This window comes from Dreissena polymorpha, chromosome 3 (assembly GCF_020536995.1).
Source record: "Dreissena polymorpha isolate Duluth1 chromosome 3, UMN_Dpol_1.0, whole genome shotgun sequence".
NCBI classification, from domain to species: Eukaryota; Metazoa; Mollusca; class Bivalvia; order Myida; family Dreissenidae; genus Dreissena; species Dreissena polymorpha.
The window spans coordinates 25,023,098-25,041,414 of record NC_068357.1 but is presented as its reverse complement, the minus strand read 5'-3'; the positions used below and the strand labels follow the sequence as shown (position 1 = coordinate 25,041,414).

Here is an 18,317-nt window from a genome sequence, read left to right as displayed (position 1 = left end):
AATGTTTAAAATCTGCAAAAAATACGATTTTTCGCGTCATGAAAGTCACTTCTTTCACGACATGCTCAAATTGTTTTCACTATTTTGAAGTTATTAGCGACTCAATTTTTATGCGGTAAACGGCAATCAGATGTAAAGTTTATACTTCGTTCGATGGAATATCTTTTTATGATCATCTTACCTACGTTTCTTTTCTTTTCTTTAATTTCTGGACTCGCCAAAAAGTTTGCGGCAATGTTTCTGACAGAAGGATACGGTGCTCTTGTCAGAAGTATAAAATTTCGAAGGTGAGCGGAAAAGTTGTGGTAGTAGCCCTATCATCGTGTATTAGTGGTGTGTGGTCTTCATTCTACCTTGACCTTGAACTTTAGCCGGTCGAAAGTCGAAAGCAGTCGAAAGCAACTTCAGCTGAATGCATTGCGTCAGTTAGAGAAAAATTGCATTTTTGTGAAAAGGTTAGCGCGTTGTATGTTTTAAATATGTATCTGGAACGTATGTATCAAACAATTTACTTGTTTTTAAAGTAATATCACGCATTTTCCCACATGTTTTGTTTCGTCCTACAGGGGTCGCACTAAAACGCGGACCAATCTGCGGACGATATAGATTATATAGTGATCTGCGGACCATATAGACAAAGAAGGATTTTTGAATCTGCGGACGATATAGACAAAGAAGGATTATATCGAATCTGCGGACGATATGAACAAAGAAGGAAATGGGAGACGATATTGATTGTTAGTGAACAATGGTTTTGCAATTGTTCACGCGTTATGTTTTTGTACTTGAATATTTGTCCCGACACAGGCGACTTCCGCTGTCTTGACACCGGCGTATTCCGCTGCTGTCCCGATACCGGCGTCTTCCGCTGTCCCGACACCGGCGTCTTCCGCTGTCCCGACACGGGCGACTTCCGCTGTCCCGACACAGGCGACTTCTGCTGTCCCGACACCGGCGCCTTCCGCTGTCACGACACAGGCGACATAGCGGACTTACGATGTCCCTGCAACCTCCGGTGAAACTTTCCGCCTAGGTGAGATGCAGATGGCAGATAAAGTCGGAAGCAGAGCTCCCTAACTTCTTCTGCGATAAGAGCTGCCGGGCTTCGTTCTATGTTGTTAGCACCAACGACGAGAGCAATGGTCTTGATCTGCGGACCAAATGAATAAAGAATTAATATGCGTACGATATATACAAAGAAGGAATCTGCGGACGATATAGACAAAGATGGAATCTGGGGACGGTATATACAAAGAAGGAATCTGCGGACCATATGAATAAATAATAAAACTGCGGACGATATATACAAAGAAGGAATCTGCGGACGATATATACTAAGAAGGAATCTGCGGACCATATGAATAAATAATAAAACTGCGGACCATATATATTCAAAGAAGGAATCTGTGGACCATGTATTCTTAGAGTGCATAGTATTCTGCGGACGATATAGACAAAGAAGGAATCTGAGGACCATATATACAAAGAAGGAATCTGCGGACCATATATACAAAAAAGGAATCTGCGGACCATATATACAAAGAAGGAATTTGCGGACCATATATACAAAGAAGGAATCTGCGGACGATATATACAAAGAAGGAATCTGCGGACCATATGAATAAATAATAAAACTGCGGACCATATATATTCAAAGAAGGAATGTGCGGACGAATTCATTGTATCGCCAATAGGTCTAGTTCCAAAAAAGGACCCCGGGAAGTACTGCATGATACATCACCTGTCTTAGCCAGAAGGGGAATCCGTCAATGACTATATAGACCCATCTATGACATCAGTCCAGTACACACGTTTCGATAAAGCTGTTGAGTTAATACGTCTGGGTAAAAATTGTTTCTTATTTAAAATGGACATCAAAAATGCTTTCAAGATCATACCAAACAAGCCTGAAGATTTTCAGTTATTAGGGTTCCTGTTTAACGGATCGTACTATCTTGATAAAACATTACCTTTCGGTGCATCAATAAGTTGTGCAACTTTCGAACGTTTTAAGACTTTTTTAGAACACTGTGTCGTTTCCCGAGTGTACTCGGGACTGCTAATTCACCATCTTGATGATTTCTTTGCCGGCGATAAGTCTCGCCCAGTGTGCGGTGATTTGATGTCCGTCTTTTCCAAGGTTATGGTCGAACTAGGTGTCCCAGTGGCAGTTGAAAAAAACGGAAGGTCCAACGATGGTTCTAACATTCTTAGGCTTAGAGTTAGATAGCTCAAAAATGCAAGTTCGCATACCAATGACAAATTACATGAATTGACCGAAAATATCAGCAAAATTCTGTCAAAAACAAAAGCAAGGTTGCGCGATATACAGTCTCTCATAGGTTCCCTTAACTTTTGTTGTCAGGCTATACCAGCAGGTAGACCATCTGTCGTCGGCTCATTAATGCGACATTCGGTTTAAGTTATATAACCAAGCCTTTTCATCAAATTAGAATCAGGCAAGATATTAAGCTGGACTTGCGCATGTGGTTGCAGTTTTTTGCAAATTACAACAGGATATCAATGTTTCACGATCAGTTTTGGCTGTCTAATGAGGATGTCAATATTTTCACTGATAGCGCGGCGGGGTGGGGCTTGGTTTTGGTATTTATTTTGAGTCGCACTAGTGCGCAACTAGGTGGCCAGTAGACTGGCATACAGACGGACATACCGGCGACATAACAATCTTAGAGCTTTTCCGGATATTGGTTTCAATTACAATATGGGGATATATCTTACAAAACAAAAAGATTCAGTTCAACTGCGACAATGCCGCTGTTGTAGGTGTAATTAACTCATGGTCTTCGAAATCGGACAAAGTTATGACGCTGTTGCGTCCCCTTACACTCAAATGTTTGGAATTCAATATTTTAATCCGAGCATCCCACGTTCCTGGTACAAAAAACACAATATGTGACGCACTATCTCGCTTTCAGATGGCAAAATTCAGAAACTTGGCACCGGAAGCAGACGAGGAACCACAGAGAGTACCCAAGTACCTCGGAATATCTTCAAGACAGAGCAATCTCTTTAATGAGAAAGTCGATATCATAAAACACTAGCGCAGCATAGTAAACCGATGTTAATGCCTTTACCGCATTTTGCGATCTTTACCATATATCCCAAATACAACCAGTACCTGAACAGGTTATCTAATGGTTTAAAGCATACTGTTTTGAGAAAGGCTTAGCGACCTGCAGGGTCAAAACTTACTTGGCAGGAATTATCTATTGGCAAAAGTACAAGACCACAAATCGTTTTCCAAAGAATTTAGGCTAAGTAAGGTTATAGAAGGTTATTCGCGATCAATGGGTATAAACAAGGACAGAAGACGCCCGATCACATCCGAAATCCTCTTCAAAGTAATACAGCAATTGCCAAACGGGTGCTATAACTCGTATGAGGCAACTCTATTTGCTGCGATATTTTCCCTCCCCTATTTTGGGCTATTTCGTATAAGCGAGTTGGTATCACCTAAACGACCAGAAATCTATAACCAAATCAGAACGTCCGACGTTGAATTGTCGTTGGACCAGTCATACATCTCAATCCGCATCGCCAAGTCAAAAACTCTTCAACACAACGCGGCGGTCACACTCAATATTCCAAAATCGGAGGAATCAATATGTCCTGTCCAGATTATGCGCGACTATCTGGCTATGTCACCGGAAGGTCCTGCAGCATTTCATCATAAGGGGGGTATGCCAGTTACCAGACAGCAGGTTAACGCGGTACTAGCAAAATGTCTCGGCCGCACTGAATTCGGCAACGCGTTCTTTAACACTCATAGCTTTAGAATTGGGCGTGCAACGGATCTGTCAAGGAAAGGATTTCCTCCCAGAGTTATCGCGAAACTTGGGAGATGGACATCAGACACATACAAAAAGTACATAAGACCATAACCCTTATAATTTATTTAGGGCACAGCAGCTAACAGCTGTGACGTCACTAGTGATCCATCCCAGACGGTCGTGCCCATAACTAGCTGTCAAAACCAGTATAAAACCCAGAGAGGTAACTCTGTAGTTCACGATACCGTTTTGAAATTATTGAAGATGTCATTAGAAAATCTTGCCTTTGAAATTTATTAAGTGTTATATTTACGTTCTTTCAATCAAATATTGCTAAAACCGTTAGGCTACGCCTAAGTAATTTGGATGACTTGTTCTCAAGATTATTATCAGCTTATCACCAATTAGTTAAAATAACATGCCAATTTCTTGTGTACTTGAAGCAATCAATAATCGATAATGCGCTAAATAGCTTCAGAAAGGACACTATATAAGGGTGCATATTAAGATTGGAACTTAAGATTTTACGTTACAACTGATAATTATTTGGTTAATACAACCACATACGTTTTGATCATATTATACACAATTACATTGCACAATTCTAGACAAATGATTTTTTTTTTTCTTCACAAATGACCCTTATCACACAATGGTTTCAACTGTACTTCTGAAAACATAAAATTTAATCAATACATATATATATGATGCTTTTGTGGATAAAAATGTCATTAATTTTTATATAAACAACTGACTGGTTTCACATTGTCTGAACTAGTGTAATTCAAAATTTATAAAACCTTTGAAAAATTTAATCATATTATAAACAGTATAATTCAATAAAAGAGGCTCTATCTTGAGTGGAATAGAATGAAAACATTTATATTCATTTAGATTGTTAAATCTTAAATAACTGATGTGTTAATAATCCATAAAGTACGTAGTGTTTGTTATTAAAATTGGATGTGGAATAAAACTTGGTTTTACAAAAAGTACGTAATCTAATTATCCTTTCTTCATTTAGTCAACGTTAAACATATTTTAAATATCATTTCTTGTTAGCCAGTAACACCATTCAGTGTACTATATGGTATTTTTTCTTCTTTATTTATCATGTCCGCAGTTTCGATAATACTTCTTTGTCAAGATCGTCAGCAGATTCCTTCTGTGTTCATATCGTCGGCAGATTCGATATAACTCTTCTTTGTCTATATCGTCCGCAGATTCGATAATCCTTCTTTGTCTATATGGTCTGCAGATCACTATATAATCTATATTGTCCGCAGACCGGTCCGCGTTTTAGTATCTGCCGTCCTACAGTCATCTCGTTTCAGTCTCCAAATTGAGAAACCTGATTTTCACTTACAGTCAGTAAAACAGTTTAGAATAACCATGCAAAAAACCTTAATGCTTGTGACCACAATAATTTCTTTCGCGATATAAAATGAAAATATTAAACTGTAAAATTCATTCTGTATAATAACATGTTAGGCCAGACGGCATATGCATTTTTTTGTCAAAAATAGCCAATTAAAGTTCACCCTCGGAAAATTATTAAAAATCATTCAACATACAGAATTAGTATTTCAAAACATTGTCATTGCATTTGTTTTCAATCAGCAAAAAGTTTATTTTAAAATAATAAAGCCTTCTATATCCATATGCACATTTCAAAACATAACTCATTCAATCAGGTTTGGTCAAATTTTTGCTGCATTTATCCCCCTGTAAGCATTATACAAAAGCTTTCTTGATAAAACTTTGTTAATTTATTCCTATACCTTATGTTTACTGTGGACACTTATAATTTTGTTTTTATTGGGTCATTATGGAAAATTAAATACAAATTATTCGGAACCGCTTATCATCCCGAACTGGTTGACAAACTGTAGTTCTTCTTCTATGCTGTGAGCTTTTATGAGAACATTCGTAAAGCTCATAGAGTAACCTGGGCTTGTATGGGACACATGGGGTGTTTCTGACGACGCAAGAAACGCCTTAATACACATATCGATTGGCTGTTATAACCTTTATTGGTAGTTGTTTACCTCATAAACAAAAACAATATTTGCAAGGTTGTTTGATTGGTTTACAATATGTATCTACAATTTTTATTGGAAGAGATGAATTTTCTGAGAGTGGCGTCCCTTCCGTGACCTGTTGAAATAACGTTGTGGCGCGAACAATCAAAAGGTCAAGTTTAAAGACATCTATTTATTCGGAATGATGAATTGTGTATAAAGTGTATTTAACTTGTGGTGTTTTTATTGTTTTTCAAACTGAATTATATATTGCAATAGTAAAGAAAATTGGATAAATCGTCATAAATATAGAAAAATAAAAGTGTCCGAATATCCCCTGGTGTAATTTTGTTTAAGTTTTGTCGCCGGGGTTTTATCGGACACATATTCCATATTAATCAACCTGACGTCTACGAAAAGTTTGTATGGTTTCGCATGTAACGGAAGGGTTGTCCCCCCACTCCCCCATACTCTCTACTTTCTTGGGTACTCAGAAGCAGCTATTTATTTCAATAAATTAATATACATTTCGCAGTCTAAAAATTTAATATATTTCATGCTAGCCCGACCTTCCTCACTTGCAATCCAATCTCATATCGTCGTGCTAAAATATATTACATACAAGACATTCAATTTTGCATTTATCCAAGTCTGAACCAAACTGAACTTTGTTTTGTCAGTAAAAAATGTGTTCTTTTCGATCAATCCTTTGAAAAAATAGTCGTCCGATAAACCCTTTTTTGATGTCCGATACAAGCCAGGAAGTGTTTAATCCACCCCTAGTGCACCGACACATATTTAAACGTAAATTGTTCGTTTAATGTCTTGTTTATTATCGGAAAAGTTTTTGTACTTTCGCTGACAATGATGGTTTAAAGATAAAACGAAAGCTATCCAAAATGAACCGTGACGTCACTACAAAACACGGCAATGTTCCTGAGGGTGTCCGATACAAGCCCAGGTTACTCTAGTTCTTCCTGATAAAACCTAATTCCATGTGAAAAAATAAGTCTCAATCTTGTCTATAAAATCTATACTGTAAACCTAAAACATTGTAACAAACACAATACCTGTTACTAGCCCATATAAACGGACTCCCAGAGCCTTTGATAATTTTTGCTATGATGGCTCTGGGAGTCCATATGCACTCCTTCATAAACCAATAGCAGCACTTAAAGTTGGCAACATTGCGACAGTTTTCAAATGGTGGATAGAGCGAATTATTGAATAATTAAGTAAATAAAAAGCCATTATTTCTTGCTTAAATCATTAATGGTACAATTTTCATGATTTTGTGGTTTAGACAGCTTAATGTTGATAAGTTTTTGCAGTTTTGGTGTTCCTTAACCCTTGCAGTGGTGATCAAATTTGTGCTGCCTGGATTCCATGCGGGGGACTTGACATGAAAAATGCTGCTACCAGATGCAACTCCTTGCAACCCAAAGAGTTAATCCTTGGGAATTGGATAATTACAACTTGTTTTTCCCACACTTGAGATCCGATGTTTGACATTACTATTAAGTCAATGGTTTTATGCAAATTTCCGTATGAAATGTATATGTGAACTTTTGCTTTAACTTAATGATACCATTGTATGTCTGTTGTAGGATGGAATCCGTTGCAGTTGAACAGTTTCCATCAAGAACAGAGAAGAGGTGATTTAAACTTTATTGTTAGTTAATTGTTCAGTTTAATCTTAGCGGAAAAAAAAATATATGTAAGAATGCTTATAGATATGACAATTGTCTTGTGAAATATGTCATGTAGCAACAAATAACGGGTCGTCACCAGCAGGAACTTGAAATAAATGGAGGATTTATCTTTGTACGTTGTGCTCATGGTGAGCTTTTGTGATCCCCTTTTGTCCGTTGTGCGTCGTCCGTCGTCAACATTTTTCCTTGTGAGGCCACATTTATAGAGGCCACATTTATTGTCCAATCTTCATGAAACTTGGTCAGAACATTTGTCCCAATGATACCTCGACCGAGTTCGAAACAGGGTCATGCTGGGTCAAAAACTAGGTTACTAGGTCAAAAAAAAGAAAAACCTTGTGAACACTGTAGAAGTCACATTTGATGTCCAATCTTCATGTAACTTTATCAAAATGTATGTCTTAATGATATGTTGATTGAGTTGAAAAATGGTTCCGGTCTGTTTAAAGATATGGCCGCCAGGGGGGCAGGGCAGTATTCCTTATATGGCTATAGAGAAACCTTGTGAACACTATAGAAGTCAAAATTTTAGCCCAATCATCATGAAACTTGGTCAAAACATTGGTTTCATTGATATCTCGGCTGAATTCGAAAATGGTCCATATCGGTGAAAAAACATGGCCGCCAGGGGGTGGGGCAGTTTTCTCTAGATGTATATAGTGAAAACATGTGAACACTCTAGAAGTCACATTTTTGGTCCAATCTTCATGAAATTTGGTCAGAACAGTTGTTTTCTGGATAGACGGTTGAGTTCGAAAATGGTTCGGGTCGGTAAAAAAACATTGCAGCCAGGGGGGGTCATTTTCCTTATATTTATATTGTAAAAAAGCCTGTGAACACTCTAAAAGTCACATTTTTGGCCTAATCATCATGAAATTTTGTCTAAAGATCGATTTTATAGATATCTCGGACAAGTTCGTAAATGGACGTGATGGCTTGAAAAACATGGCCGCCAGGGGGTGGGGCAGTTTTTTCTATATATATGTATTTAGTGAAAACATGTGAACAGTCTGTTAAAGAAAGATAACCTGTACATACTTTCTAATACTGGTAGTTAACTCCCTTGTGAAAACCTTGTTAACACTCTAGAGGCCACATTTATTGTCCAATCTTCATGAAATTTGGCCAGAAGATTGGTCTCAATGATATCTTGAATGTGTTCAAAAATGGTTACATTTGCTTGAAAAACATGGCTGTCAAGGGGCGGGGCATTTTTCCTTATATGGCTTTATATGGCTATAGTAAAATCTTGTTAACACTCTAGAGGCCACATTTATTGTTCATGAAACTTAGTCAGAAGATTTATCCAAATAATATCTTGGAAGAGTTCAAAAATGATGCTGGTTGGTTGAAAAACATAGCCACCAGGGGGCGGGGCATTTTTCCTTATATGGCTATAGTAAAACCTTGTTATCACTCTAGAGGCCACATTTATTTTCCGATCTTCATGAAACTTGGTCAGAAGATTTGTCCCAATGATATCTTGGATGTGTTCGAAAATTGTTTTGGTTGCTTTAAAAACATGGCCACCAGGGGGCGGGGCATTTTTCCTTATATAGCTATTTATGGCTTTTGTAAAACCTTGTTAACACTCTAGAGGCCACATTTATTGTCCAATCTTTATGAAATTTGGTCAGAAGATTGGTCTCAATGATATCTTGGATGAGTTTGAAAATGGTTACGTTTGCTTGAAAAACATGGCTGCCAAGGGGCGGGGCATTTTTCCTTATATGGCTATAGTAAAATCTTGTTAACACTCTAGAGGCCACATTTATTGTCCGATCGCATGAAACTTTGTCAGAAGATTTATCCCAATAATATCTTGGAAGTGTTAAAAAATGATGCCGGTTGGTTGAAAAACATGGCCGCCAGGGGGCGGGGCATTTTTCCTTATATGGCTATAGTAAAACCTTGTTAACACTCTAGAGGCCACATTTATTTTCCGATCTTCATTAAACTTGGTCAGAAGATTTTTCCCAATGATATCTTGGATGAGTTCTAAAATGGTTTTGGTTGTTTTAAATACATTGCCACCAGGGGGCAGGGCATTTTTCCTAATATGGCTATATATTGCTTTAGGTAAACCTTATTAACACTCTAGAGGCCACATTTATTTGTCCCAATGATATCTTGGATGAGTTCAAAAATGGTTCCGGTTGGTGGAAAAACATGGCCGCCAAGGGGGCGTGACATTTTTACTTATACAGCTATAGTAAAACCCTGTTATAACACTCTAGAAGCCATATTTATTGTACGATCATTTTGAAACTTTGTCAGAAGATTTGTCCCAATGATATCTTGGGCAAGTTCGAAAATGGTTCCAGTTGCTTGAAAAACATGGCCACCAGTGGGCGGGGCATTTTTCCTTAAATGGACTTATATGAATCTTCATGAAACTTTGTCAGTATATTTGTTTAAATGATATCTTGGATGTGTATGAAAATGGTTCTGGTCTGTTGAAAATTGTAGTTGCCACTAGTCATGTTCACTAGTCATGAAAGTTGGTAAGAACATTTTGATCTAATGACATCTTGGGCTGCACAGAACAGGTCAGTTCCTTTGTATCTCAGGTGAGCGACTTTTGGCCTTTCAGGCTCTCTTGTTTTATATATATGATCAATAATTTTAATATTATTTTTTAGTGCATTTATATTTGTTTTTTAGGCAAGATGGATTCAATTTCCTGTTTTTCAAGAGATTTGTAAGACTGATTCCTTGGTTATTTCCGTCTTGGCGAAGCATTCCTTCATTGCTGCTAGTCTTTCTGCTATGCCTGGGACTACTTGGTATTATATATACAGCATAAAATATACATTGATAAGTAACCTAACATCCACATCTGGAGCCAGATCCTTACGATTTTTATTTCTTACCCATGGCCCAGAGAGGGTAATCACGTGATGGTCAAGATGGAGACATCCATGACGAGACAGGTATTTTTTTGCTGTTAAATATCTTTACTTACTTTTGTTTCATTTTTAAACGCCACTAACTTTACAAGTATCTCAGTAAGAAAGTGGTAACAGTTTATTTTGTCTTAATATTTGCTTTATATTTCAACTTTACTCGCTACAAATTTTTTTAGCTGGATCTGTAATTCTGTGATCCCCATGAGAAATTTCATAGCGATTTACAGGGTGCAGAATCAACGGGGTTTCCCGGGTTTTACACACGGGCTGGAAAGAATGTAAACACACCGTTAAAAACTTAATTTTTGCAAATATCTGAAGTTATTGAAATACATTTGCAAAAATCTTAAGTACATAAAACACAGTTATTCTTGCAGTTTGTGCCGATATCTTAAGTATAAGAATAAATCCTTGAATATGTCTGAAATCGTTGACAAACTTTCATGTTGCGTGCGGTATAGCTGTGTAAAATGAATGCAGTAGATACCGAATTTTTTAAAAAGAACACAGGCTTATTAAATAAAGTAATTACAATGTATTTTACATTGCCATATATAAGTAGCATACGAATCTATCTTTTATGCACTAGTTGACATTCTTAAGAAAAACAATTTCAAACAATTATTTATAATAAAGCATCACTTACCGTCGTATATACATCCATTAAAGTTAAAAGGGTAATCCCCACAAAATCACATGATCCTGCACCCTGGTAAAGTAATCATATAGACGATAATTAATAAGAAATAAAAACTAATACTTTTCTTGCTGGTATTGCTGGAAAGTGAGCAGCATTACAAAAATTAAAAGAAGTAATGAAGAGTATAAAACAGAGAAAAATACCTCTCTCGGAATGGACATTGCCATCTTGTCTATCACATGATTACACCATCTATTTGCCATAACTTTGCAATTTCTTCCATGCTTGCTAATACATTACCTGCACTCATAACTCTTTCCATGCTTTTGGCAATGGTAAACCTCAACATTTTTGGCAGACCCCAGTTGGATCCCTGTTAAGAGATGAACAGAAGTAAACTGATATGAGGTTTAAATCTTTGCTGTAAGAAGTATCTGGACATTAAGTACGGTGGGTATTGTAATAGATCAGTTGGACCAGGACACTGGTGAACAATTTGAGTCTGACCAGAATTTGTATAGCCGCTGGTTCCAACTAATGATATCTAAATACTGTTGTCAGAAAGTTGTATTTATTTAAAGTGCCACATTTTTTATGAACATTTCAGAGCAGTATGTTATCTACAACATAGGAAATGTTCCCAGTAAATACTACAAAGCACTCGGAGAGAAAGACCATAGTGCATTCTGGCGACTTACTGGGATAGCTGTATCACTTATTGTCTCTGAGGCATTCGTAAGTTTGAACATTCTGATTATAATAATGTTCTTTTCATTTAAAGAAGTTTAAATTGTTTATATTTGTTTTATCAAATCATAGATAATTTTCCAATGATAATCATTGACAAGGAAATGTTAGAGTGTCAAAACATTTAGTTTCTTGGACATTTACATGGAAGTGAAGCATTTATGAACATGACATGGTTATTTTTGTACTTTTCAATACAAATGGTTGTTCAGAAAAAAATACATTGTCCTGTCATTCTAGCTTCTGTTTAAGCCCTTTTGTTGAAGAATTGTTCAATATAATTGGCAATCAAGAATTAAGTTTTTTTTCCTAATAAAACACTTGCCATTAACAAGTGTATATATTTTGTAAACAAGTAAACATGTTTTGTAAACACATGTACATGTTTTCTTTGAACTGAAAAAAATAAAATGTGCAGTTGTGAGGCATGGTTCTTCATTTCAGATCAAAAGTACCACCTTATATATTTCTACTTACCTGTATCTACAATGGAGAGACAACATTACACGACACCTGCATCAGAAGTACTTTAAGGAGGTGCTATACTATGCTATTAATGTTGTGGATAAAAGTGTGGATAACCCGTAAGTGTATTATGATAACATCTATGTATAACTTCCTTATCAGCGATTTTTTTCCTGATTATAAAGTACCCATAAAAGGTACTTTCTCAATTGAGGAAAAACTACAACATTTCCAAAAAAAGGAAAATTTCATCAATTTCGTACCAAAAGGGCATTATCTCCAAATGAACAAATTAAATGCGCTGAAATTGAACATTTTAAGCCAAAATACATGTAAATGAATGCTTGTATTAGTTTGTGCAATTTATACCAAGCAATTTAAAAGATCAATAATTCCCAATCTGAAGATTTCACAACACAGATTTTCACAATTTAAGGGTTTTTCGCAAAAAAAATACTGCTTTCCCTTAAAGAAAGGCGCTAAGTTGCAAGCTTGCTACAAGCATAGATGCTATATATCAACATATTAACCAAAAACTTGCTTCATTGACGAAAGGCTGTTTAAGCCGTTAGTTATTGCACTTTAACAGTCAAAATTAAACAAGTTTATTCTAATTTGTCACAAATGATTGGTATTGTTTGTGCTTGCAGAGATCAGCGGATCACACAAGATGTGGACAAACTGTGCAGTACGCTGAGTCAGATTATGGCTCCCCTGATTATCTCCCCTTTTACAATCGCTTACTACATCTACAAGAGTCATCAGAGGTTTGTCTCTTATACTCACAAGGGTATTCTTTCAATACTACTTCTACAGATAACAAAGAAGTTTTCTCAGAAAATTCAGGGACCAACTGCAAATTTTTATGGCTGTCTAGTGGGTGTCTGCTTATTTCCAGGGCTCATCCTGGATGAAGTTTTCTCCAGCTAAATGAATTGTTAAACATGTACCTTTCCTCATTTTTGATGTTTGAAGAGAGTTTATAAAAAAAAGCCAAATACATTGCAAGATATTGCTGTTATGATGGCAGAAGACCATTTAAGCTTGGACACAAATATGTATAGCAATAGTAATCAATTTCATGTACTGTGAAAAATCTGATCAAATACATTATTTAATTTAGTATGCAATTTTTATGTCCCCCACCACTATAGTTGGGGACATATTGTTTTTGCCCTGTCTGTTGGTCTGTCTGTTGGTTTGTTTGCTCCAACTTTAACATTTTGCCATAACTTTTGCAACATTAAAGATAGCAACTTCATATTTGGCATGCATGCGTATCTCATGGAGCTGCACATTTTGAGTGGTGAAAGGTCAAGGTCATCCTTCAAGGTCAAAGGTAAAAAAAAAAATAATGCTGCGCAGAAGGGGACATAGTGTTTCCGACAAACACATTTCATGTTTAATATTACCTCCTTAAATTGGTAAGGACCAATTGAAGACATTTTTAGCTCACCTGATTGCTCAGGTGAGCTTTTCTGACCGGTCTTTGTCCGTCGTCTGTCCGTTCGTCCGTCCGTTAACATTTACTTGTAAACACTCTAGAGGCCACATTTCTTGTCCCATCTTCATGAAACTTGGTCAGAAGCTTTGCCCCAATAAAATCTCGGCCGAGTTTGAAACTGGGTTGTGCCAGGTCAAAAACTAGGTCAAAACAAAGAGAAACCTTGTAAACACTGTAGAAGTCACATTTTATGTTCAATCTTCATGTAACTTTGTCAAAATGTTTGTCTTAATGATATCTTGATCTAGTTCAAAAGTGGTTCCGGTCTGTTGAAAAACATGGCTGCCAGTGGGCGGGGCAGTTTTCCTTATTTGGCTATAGAGAAACCTTGTAAACACTCTTGAAGTCACAATTTTTGCCCAATCATCATGAAAGGTGGTCAAAACATGGATTTAATTGATATCTCGGACGAGTTAAAAAATGGTCCAGATCGGTGAAAAATTAAAACCGCCAGTGGGTGGGGCATTTTTCTCTATATGTATATAGTGGCAGTTTTCCCTATTTGGCTATAGAGAAATTTTGTAAACACTCTAGAAGTCACAATTTTTGTCCAATCATCATGAAAGTTGATCAAAACATTGGTTTTATTGATATCTCAGACGTGTTCGAAAATGGTCCAGATCGGTGAAAAAACATGTGGGCCAGTGGGTGGGCATTTTTCTTTATATGTATATAGTGGCAGTTATCCCTATTTGGCTATAGAGAAATCTTGAAAACACAATTCACAATTTTTGCCCAATCATCATGAAAGTTGGTCAAAACATTGGTTTTATTGATATCTTGGACGAGTTCGACAATGGTTTGGATAGGTGAAAAAACATTTTTGTCTATATGTATATAGTGAAAACGTTAACACTCTAGAAGTCACATTTTTGGTCCAATTTTCATGAAATTTGGTCAGAACATTTGTTTCTTTGATACAAGAGTTGAGTTCAAAAATGGTTTCTGTCAAACCTTGTGATCGAACACTATGGAAGTCACATTTTTATGCCCCCCTTCGAAGAAGAGGGGGTATATTGTTTTTGCTCATGTTGGTCCGTATGTCTGTCCACCAGATGGTTTCCGAATGATAAGTCAAGAACGCTTAGGCCTAGGATCATGAAACTTCATAGGTACATTGATCATGACTCGCATATGACCTCTATTGATTTTGAGGTCACTAGGTCAAAGGTCAAGGTCACGGTGACCCGAAATAGTAAAATGGTTTCCGGATGATAACTCAAGAACGCTTACGCCTAGGATCATGAAACTTCATAGGTACATTGATCATGACTCGCAGATGATCCCTATTGATTTTGAGGTCACTAGGTCAAAGGTCAAGGTCATGGTGACCCGAAATAGTAAAATGGTTTCCGGATGATAACTCAAGAACGCTTACGCCTAGGATCATGAAACTTCATAGGTACATTGATCATGACTTGCAGATGACCCCTATTGATTTTGAGGTCACTAGGTTACAGGTCAAGGTCACAGTGACCCGAAATAGTAAAATGGTTTCTGGATGATAACTCAAGAACACTTATGCCTAGGATCATGAAACTTCATAGTCACATTGATCGTGACTCACAGATGACCCCTATTGATTTTCAGGTCACTAGATCAAAAGTCAAGGTCACGGTGACCCAAACAGTAAAATGGTTTCAGGATGAAAGCTCAAGAACGCTTATGCCTAAGATCATCAAAGTTCATAGATACAATGACTAATAGATTCATATTCACACAATGGCTGCCATTACAACTGACAGCCCATATGCAGGCATGCATGTTTTACAAACAGCCCAATACATATCGTAAAAATTCAATGAACACACTCTTCTCAGGTGAGCGAACTAGGGCAATCTTGGCCCTCTTGTTTTCTTAATTATATTTGTTACATTCTTCCAGCTCAGGGTATTTGGGACCGGTCAGTGTTCTTGTGTTCTTCATCATTGGCACAGTGTTCAACAAACTCCTGATGTCCCCGGTGGTGAGATTGGTCTTTCTGCGAGAGAAAATGGAGGGAAATTTCAGGTTTGAATCTGTGGATTTAATGTTTGTTTTTTTGAAACGCTGTTTGTTTGGATTACATTTGACAAGTGTTTTTATGAAATGCTGTAAACTTCAAGAATTTATTTAGCATTTCAATACTGTTTTTATATTTTAGGGCAAAGTTGTCCAACTTTTACATTTATCTAATTTTCACACTTCATTTTTGCTCTTTCACTAAGGAGTTGATAGAGTCTAAATCCAGTTTATTATTTCATTAACAGTAAAAACGATCTCTTGAGAATAACGATCAATTGCAAACGAAACAGGTGTATGTAACAATAAGAATGTGTATTAGTATCAATTATATTGGCTGCATTCATAACGACAAAGCATCAGCGCCTGACAAAGTCAATAGATCCTTATCGCCGATAAGGTGTTAACAACAACACTAAGCTGGCAAGTGTTAATATACCAAGGCGATAAAAGGATTAGTGATTTGCTATACAGGAAAAATATACATTGAATTGAAACTTATACAACAAACTAAATATTTTTAACACGATTTTGGAGTCTTTTTCTTTTAATTTGAACGATACAGTTACACGGTACTTTTGGTTTATGTCAGAGAATCTGCTTTTATAATTGACAGGACATCAATGACACATGACAATATTTATCTGAAAATATCATCCTAATGAATGTTATATGAACTGTCAGATTTAATGAACGAACGAAATGCATGAGTACACAACAATTCTATAGTTTGTAAAGTCATAGATTAAGATTCAAATTAGTTATAATATTATATCAATTTATAAGACATTATTCTGTATTATTTAATAGAATTTATTTATGTTATTATGCCAACTTATCTGCAATTAGCATTTGTTTTACACTGTGTGCGAAAGACTGGGTGGGGTAACGACGTAGCAATACTACCAACTGACCAACCATCTAAAAAGTCGTGATCCGAGAACAGCGGTCACTCGTCAAAAACGGTCAGTTTGGCCATTTTCCTTGACTGACCACTGTTTTGATTTTATGTCACATTATAGAATTGGTCATTCAGGGGTCTCCTTGCTTACATTTATGAGTCCTACAACTTTTGAATACTATAATGCATGTATTTCATGGCTTTCAAGCCTTATAGCAAATATAACATGGGGTGATATATCATGTTCTGTTGTTATGTTGATATATTTTCAGTAGGTTAAAGGCTTAATAACGTTTAATCTGCTGCACTTTCACTCAACCTCGTTTTTATGCCCCTGGTAGGGTGGCATATAGCAGTTGAACTGTCCGTCAGTGTGTCAGTATGTGTGTATGTGTGTATGTCAGTCTGTCCGTCCGTCCGTCCAAAAACTTTAATGGCCATAACTTTTTCAATATTGAAGATAGCAACTTGATATTTGGCATGCATGTGCATCTCACGGAGCTGCACATTTTGAGTGGTGAAAGGTGAATGTCAAGGTCATCCTTCAAGGTCAAATGCCTAATATATGGCGTCTGTCCGTCCGTCCAAAAACTTTAACATTGGCCATAAATTTTTCACTATTGAAGATAGCAACTTGATATTTGGCATGCATGTGTATCTCATGGTTCTGAACATTTTGAGTGGTGAAAGGTGAAGGTGAAGGTCATCCTTCAAGATCAAATGTCAAATAAATGGCGTCTGTCCGTCCGAAAACTTTAACATTGGCCATAACATTTTTCAATATTGAAGATAGCAACTTGATAATTGGCATGCATGTGCATCTCACGGAGCTGCACATTTTGAGTGGTGAAAGGTGAAGGTCAAGGTTATCCTTCAAGGTCAAATGTCTAATATATGGCGTCTGTCTGTCCGTCCAAAAACTTTAACATTGGCCATAACTTTTTCACTATTGAAGATAGCAACTTGGTATTTGGCATGCACGTGTATCTCATGGAGCTGAACATTTTGAGTGGTGAAAGATGAAGGTCAAGTTCATCCTTCAAGGTCAAATGTCAAATATATGGCGTCTGGCGTCCGAAAACTTTAACATTGGCCATATCTTTTTCAATATTGAAGATAGCAACTTGATATTTGGCATGCATGTGTATCTCATGAAGCTGCACATTTTGAGTGGTGGAAGTTCAAGGTCAAGGTTATCCTTCAAGGTCAAAGGTAAAAAAATAAATAAAAGCGGCGTTCTCAAGAAGCTGCACATTTTGAGTGGTGGAAGTTCAAGGTCAAGGTCATCCTTCAAGGTCAAAGGTAAAAAAAATAATAAAAAATTCAAAGCGGCGCAATAGGAGGCATTGTGTTTTTGACAAACACATCTATTGCTAAACTATGATTTGTGGGCTGTCAAGATTACCCTATCTATGATGTCGGACATTTTCATCACCATTTATTTAACAAAAGAAATCAGTGTATTGCAATTGATAACGTTATAGGCAGTTGACATGAACACTTGTGGAAAAAAAGCAATATGATAACAGAAAACCCATTACGCTGGACACTTAGATATAACATTTATTTATAATGATAAAAACTGATTCGATTTATTATTAAGGATACGGTAAACAGTATTTTTTT

General features: G+C 36.7%; 1 protein-coding gene across 6 annotated transcripts in view; it reads left to right on the top strand.

Moving 5' to 3' along the window:
• Positions 1–340: 340 nt before the first annotated feature.
• LOC127873327 (lysosomal cobalamin transporter ABCD4-like) overlaps positions 341–18,317 on the top strand; it is a 44,171-nt gene continuing 26,194 nt past the window's right edge. The window contains exons 1-8 of one of the 6 annotated variants that reach the window (XM_052417156.1): positions 353–455; positions 7,169–7,258; positions 7,420–7,467; positions 10,189–10,310; positions 11,681–11,808; positions 12,265–12,404; positions 12,936–13,052; positions 15,674–15,799. In XM_052417156.1, coding sequence (XP_052273116.1) covers positions 7,215–7,258; positions 7,420–7,467; positions 10,189–10,310; positions 11,681–11,808; positions 12,265–12,404; positions 12,936–13,052; positions 15,674–15,799 — 725 coding nt within the window. In that variant the 5' untranslated portion in view covers positions 353–455; positions 7,169–7,214. Of the gene's footprint in view, positions 456–586; positions 1,845–7,168; positions 7,259–7,419; positions 7,468–10,188; positions 10,311–11,680; positions 11,809–12,264; positions 12,405–12,935; positions 13,053–15,673; positions 15,800–18,317 lie in introns of those variants that run through there. The other 5 variants (XM_052417157.1, XM_052417158.1, XM_052417161.1 and 2 more) reach the window with 5 other exon arrangements.